This window comes from Molossus molossus, unplaced genomic scaffold (genome assembly GCF_014108415.1).
Source record: "Molossus molossus isolate mMolMol1 unplaced genomic scaffold, mMolMol1.p scaffold_m16_p_1, whole genome shotgun sequence".
Taxonomy (NCBI): Eukaryota; Metazoa; Chordata; class Mammalia; order Chiroptera; family Molossidae; genus Molossus; species Molossus molossus.
Window position 1 is genome coordinate 13,351,701 of NW_023425344.1, and position 14,128 is coordinate 13,365,828.

General features: G+C 36.7%; 1 protein-coding gene across 4 annotated transcripts in view; it reads left to right on the forward strand.

The window, feature by feature from the left end:
- The window catches only part of SLIT2 (slit guidance ligand 2), a 354,005-nt gene that overhangs the window by 199,286 nt on the left and 140,591 nt on the right, over positions 1-14,128 (forward strand). For all 4 annotated transcript variants that reach the window (XM_036273426.1, XM_036273434.1, XM_036273409.1 and 1 more), the window contains exon 5: positions 6,928-6,999. In XM_036273426.1, the coding sequence (XP_036129319.1) occupies positions 6,928-6,999 (72 nt within the window). The remainder of the gene's footprint in view (positions 1-6,927; positions 7,000-14,128) is intronic.

The following is a 14,128-nucleotide window of genomic DNA, read 5'->3' on the forward strand; positions in this document are numbered from 1 at the left end:
ATTAAAACCTATTAAAAAATAAATTGTTGCCAAAACTGATGTCAAAGAGCTTATCCTTTATATTTTCTTCTATGAGTTTTATGGTTTCAGATCATATATTCATATTTTATCCATTTGGAGTTGATTTTTGTGTATGGTGTAAGATAGCATCCAATTTCATTGCTTTGTATGTGACTGTCCAGTTTTCCAAACATTACTTATTGGAGAGTCATCCTTTAACTATATTTTTGGAAACTTTGTCTCAAATTAATTGACTGTATATACACAGGCTTATTTCTGGGCACTCTATTCTGTTCCATTGGTCTATGTGTCTTTTTTATGCAATGCCATACTGTTTTAATTACTATGGCTGTGTAATATAGTTAGATTCAGGGAGCATGATGCCTCCAGCTTTGATCTTTTTTATCAAGATTTATTTGTATGTTCAATGTCTTTTTTGGTTTTCTACAAATTTTAGGGTGGTTTGTTCTATTTCTATGAAACATGCTATTGGAATTTTGATAGGGTTTATACTAAATATGTAGATTGCTTTGAGTAGTATGGGCATTTTAACAATATTAATTTTATATTCTATGAGCACTCAATACCTGTCCATATTTGTTTCTAAAATATCACAAAACTAATCTAGTCTTCAATCCCAGTTTTCCAATTCCAATTACAGCACTTGTCTTCCCAAAATGCGTTTTTCACTTTTTGAAATTTGTAATTTTCTTAATCAGGAAATTTAAGGGGCTTCAAGCTCTCCCCAAGATGACAATAGCCTTAACTTACATTGAAGACATTATAGTTGGACCTGACCTCAACTCCCAACTTTATTATTTAACATTCTCCAAGTAGAATTTCCTAGTTCACTGGAGACCCACTGTCTTCCTCCACTGAAGCTGTCCAATATTACTTCACTACTCATTGTCCCTTCCTGCTTCGAAATTCAATTTCTAGTTTAATCTTCCTAAAAATCAACGTCAATCAAACTACTTCCCTACCTTGGAACACATAATTTTTTTTTGTTTTTTTCACAAAGATCCAAATATTTTATTTAAAAGTATACAGTGTTAGTGAGATTGAGAGAAACTAGCACTCATTTTTATAAGAGGTATACATACATTTGTATGATTTCTTGGGTGAGAAGTTGAACAACCTGTATCAAAATTGGTAAGTCACACATCTGCTGATCCAGTGGCTGCCCTTTTGATTCTCTGCTGTTACTGTGTAGACAAATGCACAGGGATACTCACTGCATCACTGCAGTGGCAAAAAGACTGGCAACAACATCAGTGAACATCAGTGGAAGGCTGTCTTGAAAGTATGGTGCGTTCATACAACAAAAGTCTCTGTAACCATTTAAAAGAATAAGGCAGACATACTGAAATTAAATTATCTCTATTATATTTCACTAACTTTAAAAAGCAGGATGAAAAAGAGAATAGATAGCATGCTAGCATTTGTATAAAAACAATCATAAATATGTATGCTTAGATATGCATTTATCTGTCTCTAGAAATATACATAAGAATTAAGAACAGGGTTTTCCTATGAGGCGAAGAACCCCATGAATAGGAATCAAAGATTGGAGGGAAACGCACATTTAATTCTACTGTTTTTACCACTTTCAGTTTTTTACCATGTGCATGTGTCAGTTTTTTTTTAATTAATTTTTGTTTGTTTCTGATGTTTCTCCTTTTCCCCCCACTGATTCCCCCCTCCCCCTTCCTCCCTGCCCTGTCCCCAGCTTTCTTGTCCATGTCCATTGTTCATGCACACATGCATATGAGTTCTGTGGTTTCTCTCTCCCCCACCCCCTCTTCTGGGGATTGTCAGTCTGTACCCCACTTCCATGTCTCTGGGACAACCCCCTTTCTCAGACTGTTATGTTCATTATATTCCACAAATAAGTGAGATCATATGATACTTGTCTTTTTCTGTTTGGCTTGTTTCGCTTAGGATAATACTTTCCAGGTCCCTCCATGCCGTCTCAAAGGATAAGAGATCTTTCTTTCTTACATCTGCATAGTACTCCATTGTGTATGTGTACCACCGTTTTTTTATCCATTCGTCTACTGATGGACATTAGGGCTGTTTCCAGATCTTAGCTATTGTAAATAGCGCTGCTACGAACATGGGGGTACCTTGGAACATAGTTTTTATACTCTATTGCCTAGTGATATCATTACAGACTCTCCTTGGCAGCTCGCTCTCTCTAACTCAGTAGTTCTGACTCATTCCTTTCATTCCACACAGTTCACAGGATACTGCTCTATCATAAGTTATGTTTCACTTTTTCTACTATAATCTTCAAGAAACAAAACAAATACACTCAGGGGTATGTAGCATTTCCTAGTGAAATAATTGTAGCATACATATAACCAAGACCTCTATAGTGTTACTATGTGCCAAGTACTTTTTGAGTATTTTGTTGTTGTTGTTGTTGTTGTTAATCCTCACCTGAGGATATTTTTCCACTGATTGTTAGATGGAGTAGAAGAGAGGGAGGGAAAGAGAGAAAGAGAGAAAGAGAGAGAGAGAGAGAGAGAGAGAGAGAGAGAGAGAAAGGAAGGAAGGAAGGAAGGAAGGAAGGAAGGAAGGAAGGAAGGAAGAAAGAAAGAAAGAAAGAAAGAAAGAAAGAAAGAAAGAAAGAAAGAAAGAAAGAAAGAAAGAAAGAAAGAAAGAAAGAAAGAAACCGACAGACACATTGATTGGTTGCCTCCTGAATGACCCAGACCAGGGCTGTGGATTGAACCTGTAACCCAGGTATGTGCCTTTGACCAGGAATCAGACCTGCAACCCTTTGGTCTGTAGGCTGATGCTTTAACTGCTCAGCCAAATTGGACAGGGCCTTTTTGAGTATTTTTAAAAGTATGAATTCATTGAATCCACCTAACAGTCCTGTGAGGTAGACCAAATTATTATTTCAACGTATAGATGAAGAAACAGAAGCACGTAAAGAGTAAGCAAGTTTATCAAGGCCACATGATTAGTAAATGACAGAGCAGGAATTTAATCTCGGAGAGTCGATGTCTGCAGCGTATGCTCTCAATCCCTGTGGCACGCTGCCTCTCTCTCTAGATTGCTGCTCCCCACCACCTACCGCTCCTTCTCTAACACTGGAGGGTGAGCATTACTGAGCTCAGTAATGTTCATCAAGGTTCAAAAAGATCCAACTCTGTTTCGAAAGTGGCCTGAATCCATCAAGCCTCCAATGTCTCTTACTTTTCTGATCTCCTAGATCACCTTTCTCAGATACCACTCATGGGTTACTCACCACACATTATCTTGGTTGTCGTTACACTGCGTGATATGTATTACACCTCTGTAACTCACAATGGACTCTATGACTGGCTCTTCTCATTGCCCAATTTTGTTTACAGTCCTCCTCATCTAAATTCAAAATCACTTCTGTCCCCTTTCTCTCTTGCCTAATCCATGTTCGCATAAAATTCACTTCTAAGTTTTGGTCCTCCATGTGTCCCTGACACCACTTTCAATCTTCTCCACCTTTTCGATCTACAGTGAGAAATGCCTCATCCATTAATTGGCCCCGGGTAAGCAAGCAATGTGTTCATGGTTGTTATATTGCTTGTGATTCTGACTACACTTTCTCTCCAATCAGCATAGGAGTCTTGTCTGTGGTCGTCTGAACTCCTCCCTTTGACCCCAGGTATTCATTGCTGGTTTAATTTATCTAAGGAAGAGCCTCTGTCCTGCTTCAGTCCATCGCCCTTCCTTCCCCACCACTATCTGCTGAAACAGGAATCCACTCCTTAATTGGTACCAAAAAGTCTACTTACCACATCATTGACTTGACCTTCCAACCTCATTTCCCATTACTCCCCTACATATGTTACACCTTCTAACAAACCAGACCAAAATCTACTCCCATCAAATGCCCTGCTTTTCCTCCTCCATGTCCTTGCTTGTGCAATTTATTTTTCCAGAAGTGCTGTCCTCACCCTGCCCTCTACCTTTATGTCTCAACACATTCACATTACCTTTCTCCTTATTCTGTTTTCTCACGTTTTAAGACTCTCACTTGGCTTTCTACTTGGCTATTAGCATCTTCTTCTTTACTGGATTTGAAAATTCCTGAAGCCAGCAAATGGGACTTACATACTCAGTAGTCCTTGCAACAGCAGCCAGTGCCCTGCATGTATCAGATATTAAATAATTAATTATATGTTGGATAGAAATAACTGCTAATCTCCACTTAATTATACGTAGAAAATATGTCATTGTTCTAACACAGTCTTATCCATCATTTTGCAATTGACATAAATCAGAGGCTAGGATGAGTTAAGAAAAAGCCTTCCAAGTTCTAGGAAGGACATACTGAGATTGATTAGGTAGTTCCTGGTATCACCTTTAAAATCCCCAAATCTGGACTCAATATTTATCTGTTTTTTTTCCCATACACTTACGTTAATGAATTGCCTCATTTAGTACGAATACCTGACATCTCTGAAGCTTAGTTTCCTTTCCTATAAAACCAGAACAATAATACCTACTTTCCATGGTGACTATGGAGATTAAAGGAAATAGAGATCAAAATTGATCATTTATTATTTCTAAAAATTAACTATTGAATACAATAGGTACTGAAAATATGCCTAGTTACTTCCTCCTGTTATGGGTACCAAGGCCCACTTACCTTAAGGGATCTGGGGTTCACACCTGGTGTGGCCCGCTGGAGAGGGCTGGGCACAGAGCAGAGACCCCTAAACCCTTTACAGCGGAGTAAGGAGCCTCAGAGGTGGACAGTTGCTTACTCTTTTGTAAAAAGAAAAGATGTGTATGTGTTCGCAGGATAAAACCCTTCCAGGTCCTAGAATTCTGCCCCCAGGAATCAGAAGGACTAAAATCAGATTCAGAGGGAATGGGGTTCTGACTGCATTCCAGTGATCCTCAGTGGTGTCTCGATGATCCACATACACCATCCCCGGACTCTCCTCTCCCTCCGCGTCTCCCGCGTGAGACCGTGCCCCTCGGATAAGCTGTGCCTAGGGACTGGGCAGAGCTGCGCCTGCGGGTGGCAACGGAAATGGCCCCAGCTGGCTGGATGAAGAGGCAGAGCCCGGGAAGCAGGCAAAATCTGCAGAAAACTTTGCCCGTTATTCACCTACCATCTCGAAAGCTGTCTTTGTCTTAGGAGAAGTGGAAAATAAAAGAGGAGGATAAGAGTAAGTGCGTTGAATTAACCAGCAACACCACAGGAAAAACTCTGCTGGTGGCTTTCAGGGAGCATGATAGATTCAAATCCACTGAGTTCAACCTTTCGTCCCTCCCTCTTCATGTCATTACTTTCTGATTTTTTCTTTCTCCGACATCTCTCTTTACCTTCTCCTTGCTTGGTAGCCTTCATTGAACACTTTCTAGTATCAGGCTTTTAAATATATATCGTCTACCCTATGTGACTAAACAAAGGAAGTCGGCCTCCATTCATGACAAGCTGAAGAAATAAGCACTTTTTAAGGAAATGAAGTTTTATCGCTCTTAGGGTTACACCAGCCGATTGAAAGCAGTAACGGAGCTACATGCAGTTAGGAGACGGACAGCTGCCTGAACTTCCGTATAAGCACATACTGCAAATTTACTGTTTGAAATAATATATGTGTTTTTTCTTCTTCTTGTTGTTTTTTTTTTGCTAACGATCTTTACTCTTTAAATAGACTAACACATATTTCTTTAAAAATTGTTTAACAAACAGTTTTTTATTTGAACACTGTGGATATTGAGATATAAAAGTAAATCCTAGTTGTTTAAAACGTGGTGTTAATGAGGTCAAGACCACACACTAAATCTTTCTATCTGCCAGTTATCTCGATTGCGTGGCTGTAAGTGCGGGAACAACCAGCTCTGGCCATGAGAAGCGTTAGGCGAGAGCATGTGGATGGATCCGTGCAGTGTCCCTCCACACTACTGGAAAATGACTGTTTTTATCAGCTATGCCTCCGCGGTTCGTAGGTTCATCTTTCTTCATGCGCATCAGTTATATTAGAATTTTAGTGATAGTTTTAGCACCAACATGGCTATTTTAATCAACTTTCTGCTATGTAGTAGCGTCATTTAAAATGAGGCAAGCATTTTCTGTTTTCAGTGGTATTTCTCATTGTGTATTTATATCCTACTTGTTAAGGCTAATAATCCTATGTGAGCACATAGAATTGCCTCTGAACTATGAAGGTAAAATAATGATCCATTTCATGAGATGAGGGATTTTTTTTTTTACTAACTTCTCATTCCAACTTAGAGTGCTTTTTCCCTTTGATTAAAATGTATTTCTCAATTAAATTAAAATGCAAATATAGACAGGCGGTGTTTATGGTTATAATAGAATTATTTAAAGAAGGTTTTAATTCAGCTTGCTGTTAATATTTCATGCAGGAACTGTTGGTTTTATTGTTGGGTTAGTACTGCCATGTTCCATTTTCAAGATTACTTAAACTGCTGCGAAAACTTAATCATACTGCCCAGATTTTATCAGTTTTTTCCCACTCTTCTCTAGGATGTTAAAATGGACTGTTTTCTTATATATTTGATAGGTAATGTCAGTGATGTAGAAATATCAGTACTAAAACTTTAGAACCCCTTTGAAATTGAGTTATGAAAACTTTCCTACTTGTTTTAAATAAATATTTTATTGCACAGAATCGAATCAACTCTAAAATTTAGGAGAACCATATTCTATATTTAATTTATTATGCAATTAAAGATCTGGAAAAGTACTTCAAGATACCATTTAGTTCACCCTTTAATTTACACCAAAAAACATAAAAAATTTGTATTCAAAATTACATATAATAGTATGGATTTCGGTATGATGCTTTTAGTATTTTTTAGAAGTATTCTATCACTTATCAAACAAATTTATTAAAATAATTTTCAAATATTCTGTAATTAAATATTGATCTTGTTTTTGTTTTGTTTTGTTTTTAGAGATCTCAGTGAAAACCAAATTCAGGCGATTCCGAGGAAGGCTTTTCGTGGAGCAGTTGACATTAAAAATTTGTAAGTATGTTTTAAAATGTATACTGTCCTCTTAAAGTCATTCTATTTTGAAGTTAAATTTGTATTAAAGAAAGTGTAATAAAAAGTGGTGAAAGCCAGATGTATCTTTATGCTTGATTACATTGTTTTCAAAATCTCTCTGAAGGGATTCTCATTTAAAAGATGTCTTGAATCTGAACTTGTTTTCAAATTCATTCTTCAAAGCCTGTGATTAATCTTGTTAAATCTAAGGAAGTGATTTGATTAAAAGATATTTGCAATGTATTTTCTGCCTTTTACTGTCAGCTTATTTCAATAACTCTCTTTTCAGTTGTTATTGGTGTTTATTGGATATGCAGAACATAAACTGTTTTTTCCTGAAAGAGTAGATAATATTTTCTTGTTAGACACACCTGCAGCCTGGAGCTACAGCTTTTTACATAGCTTTTAGATCACCATTTTCATTAAACGCCGAAAGTGTGAGGGCAACAAGATCATGCCTTTCCCTCTGTATAAATATTTCTTCTACATCTATTTCCCTTCAGAGCTTTATGAAAGAATATATGTATAGTTTCTTTTTTTTAAGAAAAAGGAAACAAGCAAAAGAAAACTGTCTTTCTGTATTTTGCCTTGATACGTCTTTAGTCTGTAGTCTTGTATAGAAAGAAGCCTTTGTTGTAAGTGCCCGTGGTGCTGGGGATACATTTCAGATTTTAAAATCTCAGTGACAATACTGATATTGCCAGTATATATTTTTATATATTTTAAAATACCACGTTATCCTTTGAAAATGATGGTTTTGTATTCACTGTGAATGCGAGGACATCAAGTGTTCTCTGTATCCTTCACATTAGTTTGAAATGTAGGGGAAGAAAGCCTCTTAGTGCTGAGATGAACTACAGGAACTCAGTATTTTCTTAGCTAGTAATAAACAAGGCAGGGACTTTGTCAAGAATTAACTTACATTTGGAATTCACCATGGTGGATTCAACATTATTTTTTTTCAATAGCAAAAGTGAGACAGATGTTTTTCCTCATCAGAGAGGACGACTGTTTAAAAGCCACAAGTTTTGACCTCTATATCTTTCTTCAATGTAAATGGTTTTTGTTTTAAATTGTACTTTCTAGCTGTAAAAGTAAAGAGAAAAATATAGGCTTCTAGGTAAAACTGTATAGAGCCATTAAAATCCTGGCCCTAGGATCTTATGAATGTTTATGTGTTCAAAACTTTTTTATTTGCTTTCTTTTTATCTTCTTTAGCTAGGGCTCAGGGAAGTCTTCATGTAGACTCAGTGATAGAGAGCGCTCAACACTGCCTCTGTGTATTATGTTTGAACAGAACAATATAAAAATCCTGCATAGCACCTACTGAAGTTGACTGTACGGCACTGTAAAAGGCTAGTAATGACTACAGTTGACCACCCTTTGGGAATGCACTTACAATCTTACCATAGTATTAGCTCTAAGTCCTTAAAACAGGTGGCTTTTACTTCTTAGGAAAGATATTCAGGGAATCCAAGTCCATAAGTAATCCTTCTGCCAAATTTAAGGAGACATTTGGGAATGGGATACAGGTCATGGAGAGATTCTCCCTTATGTCCTCTTCACTTATCCTTAAAAAATGTGATTTTAAAAGTCTAGAGATAACTTAAAAAGTGAGATGCTAGCCAGTGTGCTGAAAGGAATGCATTATTGACTTAGCAGGATTATTAAAAATATTTTCCCCCTCATGTATCATCTCGTGCCCAAATTTAAAGCAGTTATTATGTGTAGAGTGAGATGAGGTTAGGACTGGGGTCTCAGAATATTTTCCCATTTATTGGATTTGTAGCTATGACAAATCAGTAAATTTCACTTTTATGAAATGACTATAATAAATGATTGGATTTGTTGTGGGTATTAGGGAAAGAAGATATGTAAAAAATTATTTGAGACAGTAAAATGCTATGACATAGAGTGTATTTCATTGTGTAAGTATTTATGAATCAACTGCTAGAAATTAGCCTTGGAAAAGATAAGGTAAAAAGACAGAAAAGAAGGATGTAAAGAAATTTGCAATATTAAAAATGGATGAGATAGACCCATGTCTACGATCGGTCATTCAGAAGAGGAGCTACAGAATGGAAAAATATATGTTTATCAGAAAGTACTAAATGAATAGTACAAGACGCTGACATTAAGTACTTCACCCGCCGAGGAGAGAAAGAGATAAATAGGATTGCTTGAAGTTATCAGGGGGTTCTGTCGGAAAGTTTCTAAAAGGAAATATAAAGGAATCTTCAAAGAGGGTGGGTTGTATTGTGCTGAGTAGTGGCTAGGATGGACTGAGGAAGCTAGAATTTATTAAAGAGGCTGTACAAAGATAGCATCTATTCCCACTATTTTTGCTGCCTTCCATGTAACTGTGGGAAAGACCATAAGAGCAATGTTGAAATACCACAATACATTTTTAGGTTTATTTAATTTATTAGGGTCATAGCTACAATCTTAAAGAATTTTGCTGTAAAAAGGCATTTTTCTGTAATTAAAAAATAGCTTTAACTATCATGTTCAAGAAAAAAATGTCCGATTTCATGGGTGTCCGTATGAAGTTTAGTTTTTTCATTCAAAGTTAAAAAATACATCTGTTAAAGTATATTTAATCTGAGGGTAAGATTTAATTCATATTATTATTAAATGGGTAACCATAAGTCATCAGGTAATGCATCAGTAGAAGCCCACAAATATTAGCATTATTGATATTATTAATGTTCAGTGTGGGAAGGAGACGTACAGTCCTATTTGCATCTCAATGTACGCATTTAGTTTGGACAATCCTGTGTGTGCCTGATGACTATGGTTCCCAGCCATTCGGAGAGTAAAGGAGAAAAAAGAAGGCTAAACAGGAGGAATCTGTGCTTGGATTGCATCAGAATGATATTTTATATACACCGAAAGCCAGTTTGATGCACTGCAATGGTCTTATTGGATTTACCACATTCAGGCCTTATTCAGAGCAAATCCCAGTTATCAGGAGACTTTCATGGGAAGGACTTGCTTGAATCGTGTGGATTGGTTAAAGATGCTCAAGGCATCTGACAATATGAAACTGATGCCGTGGAAATTTTGCAAATTAGCAGATCTTATTCCTCTTCCTGCAGGCAAGTCACACAAAAACTGTGTCAGACAGATGGACATTTATCTTGCCTTTAAATATCTCCAGGGTGGACTTTCTTTATGGCTTTTCTCTATTAATTTTTTAACCAGATTAAAGTCTTTTATATTTTATTTTGTTACCTAATTTTCTCCGGCTGCAATGGAAGCCACTTTCTTTTTTCTGATATTTTAGACGGTAAGATCTGAGAATAACAAGATCATATTAAGATATCAACTAAATTATAGTGTTTATAATAGTCACTGGCAGGACGTTCCCATAAGATTTACATCTGTGTTTTCAAACTCCCCAATCAAGGATGAATTAAAATATTGATACCATATCATTACCAACTGATGCCTCACAAAAATGATAATCACTGTTTTTACCACTTTTCTTTACCAACTTTGCATATATTTCAAGTATTTAACACTGATGCAGTAAAGCTTTTGCTACCTTCTGATAAAATTCTGAACAAAGACATGCTACATTGTGCCACTGTTTTTTTAAACAAGGATTTATGAAGTATTTCCATTTAATTGAATAATTTAGGAGAATATTCTAATTAAACCTTGCTTTATTGCTGAGACTTGCACGCTTATTATCTAAGCATGTACTTGATGAGTATAAATATCCCCCAAACATCTTTTGTATTTATGAGAAAACATTTCTAGTTATAGTTCTCCTAGGATTTAAATGGAAAAAAAAATGTACAAATATATGAACTTAAAAATTAAGTATTTTGCAAGTTGTGGTTCCTATGACTAAAACAATTCTAACATACTTTGCCATTAGTTCTTTAGTGAGTTCAAGATGAATACTTAAAAATAATTAAATTTCAGCAAACATTATTTTAGCTATACTGTGTAACGTAAATCACACTTGCCTTTTTTCTAATTTCATTTTGCAGTACATCCTCCAAATGTACTCCATGTTCCAGTTGAACTTTTCTTTTTACTGTTCATAAATAAGTACATTCCTTTCCATTTGCTTGCATTATCCCAAGTCCATTAACTCTACGTCTGCTATGAGCCTTGCCATCCTTTCCAGAGAAATTGCCTCTTGGTAAAAAGAAGGTTAGGGAAAATATTCTATTTATCCCTTTTTTTTATATATACATACGTTAATTTATAGACAAGGTTTTAAGTTAAAGAGGATCTAGCTTGGTTCTCTTTGAGTATGTCATGGTGTCATTTGGGAAACAAATATGTATGGTCATGACATTTTAGGAAACAAAGCACCCAATTTGGGTTGCAGTGATTATTGGCAATAAGAAGATTTGGCAAACAGGAAAGTTAATCTATATGTTCTTCTAATATATTTTCCATACAAATGCAAGACTTGCTATAGCTTTGTCACGTAATTTAAGTCATAAATGCAAGATGACTCCTGTAACAGCTAGTTTACATGTTTAGTTCATGGCATTCCTTTTCATACTTGCATACTTATTACACACATATTATAAAAATTAAGTTCAGTAATATCAAATTTAAATTGCAGTTTTTAGGGATACCAGCTCATTTCTAGAGTGCTTTGAGTAAACTGAGGCTGAAGAGACGTAGAAGGGAAGGTTGGTTTCTCATTCAAGGGGCCTGCTATTCTCAATGTTGGATTAAATGCCACAGGTCTTCAGTGGGACATAGAACCTTCTAAACAAACATGTAGAAATGACTCTTCATTTAGATAGATAGAAAATTAAGTTGAGTTTTGTATTATGAGGACCAGAGCTCCCCTTAACACCCAGAAAGCTGACTACAGACCTAAGAGATAACCAGCAGTTGACTGGGTTCATGAAAGTAAAATATATCAGGAAAATGCCACTGGCGGTGCCGGGGAACTGTCCGTGGTCCTGTAATTTGCCCAGTTGATGCTCGCTCTAAAAGCACACTGAATTGTGATAATCCCCAACTATGGTCAAGTGCGCTACCTATAACCTCTTCAAATCTGCATTTTGCTTTGTCTCCACAGCACCTTGGCAATTTTTTCATCAATGATGGCCATTCTCTCATGGAAGAATGAATCTATGCAATCTTCATAGACACTCTCCAAATCAAAATAAAACAAAACAGAACATCTGATTAATTGGGAATCCAATTCACATACATACAAAATAGGAATTGGCATGATTTTGCCGTGGCTGCCATGTCGTCCATGAGCCAGAACACATCTTTGGGTTTCTAGCTTCCCCAACACTGAACAGTCTCCCTTTGCTGCCTCTGTACTAATCCAGTAGCCTGCTCATTGAATTGATCTGCAGTTCTTGTTCGCATTTGGTAATTTTAACACTGCAGGCAGGTTTGTTTCCACAAAGCATTATTTTTTATCCCATCACTTCCTGGTACAAAATTATTTATTTTATTTAAAAAAATCTTTGTTATGGGTACAATAGCAATGCCTTATGGACAGAGAAGAATTTTGCCCTACTTCTACAGGGTCTGTAGGACTATAGACTCTTCCCTGAGAGAGCAGTGATTATTATTAAATGTCATAGCATCTAGTCTATTTAGTGTCTGACTAGTCACAATATCCTGGCTTCCTCCCAGGTTTCCAGCCCCCTCTGCCACTTAATCTGCTCACAGGCTCTTTGCTCAAGCCCAAATGGCCTCTCTCTTGAGAACATTTACTGTAAACATTGTAGAGCTTCTGCTTACTATTCTCTGACCATAGCACTCTCTATCATAGAGAATGCCATTTTTATTTTTTGTCTGTCTGGAATCTACCAGTTTTTTAAGGGTCAGGTTTTTTCCTACCTTCACACGTGCTTACTTCACCCTCCTATGATCTCTTTCTTCTCAGAATTTCTTTTACCTCTCTTCATTTGCTGGCTTCTTCTTGAAACTTGGCCAACAGAGATTTAATTGAAGCCCCCATTTACAGAATGAATGGCTCCTGAATCTTTTACCCTAGCCACTCGTTATTGAGTGGGGTTTCAGATGTACATATGTTTACATTTGAATCAAGATTTCAATAATTTATTCAATAGCTTATTAAAAATGAGCCTTGCCCTGGCCGGTTTGGCTCAGCGGTTAGAGCCTGCGGTCTGGAGAGACCCGGGTTCGGTTCCCGCTAAGGGCATGTACCTCGGTTGCAGTTTGTCCCTGGCCCTGGTCGGTCGTGCGGGCGGCAGCCACTCAATGTGTTCCTTTCACATCAATGTTTCTCTCTCTCTCTGTTCCTCTCTCTCCCTCCCACTCTACCTGAACAAAAAATAGAAATATGTCCTCAGATGAGGATAAAAAAAAAAAAAAAACAAGGAAAAAAAAAAGAAAATGAGCCTCATTTTCTCATTTATAAAATCAGGATGATAATACCTTTTATTGAAGGTGTTAAGAGGACTAGTGACATGGCATAGACACAGTCTCTGTGAATTGCTCTGCATTCAGTAAATGCCCTTATTGGACATCTGGTCCTGTCCAAAACATTCTTGGCAGCATTTGGTCCATGCCATGTGGTGCTTGATATTTGGTACTGTTCAAAATGCCCATGCTTTGGAAATGACCCTGGGCTCAAATAGGCCATAATATTTATTTCTACTTTTGGTTTATAGGATTCATCCACTTAAAAAACTATCATGTTTTGTTGATACAATAATTCCATTGTGCCCGTATTGCAGTAACAACCCTTCTTGTCTTGGAAGCCTAACTGGTAATGGCACCTAGGCTAGGTCAGCGATTTTCTTTTTTCTTTTTTTTTTTTTTAGAGAAAACCTAGTAAATTTATATATTTTATTTTATTTTAATTAATTTATTTTTGTTACAGATATTTCTCCTTTTTGCCCCTTTGACACCCTCCTCCCCCATGCAATACCTGACTATTTAGTCAGGGACACTGAACTCTTTTTCCTTAGATTGTCAGCTATGAACATGACAACAGCCAACACACCAGTAGTCATCCAGTGCGAATGAATCAAAATAATATCTATATGTTTGCCCTGGCCAGGTGACTGAGTTTGTTGGAGCGTAGCTTGTACATACCAAAAAGTTCCAGGTTTGATTCTCGGTCAGAGCACATGACTAG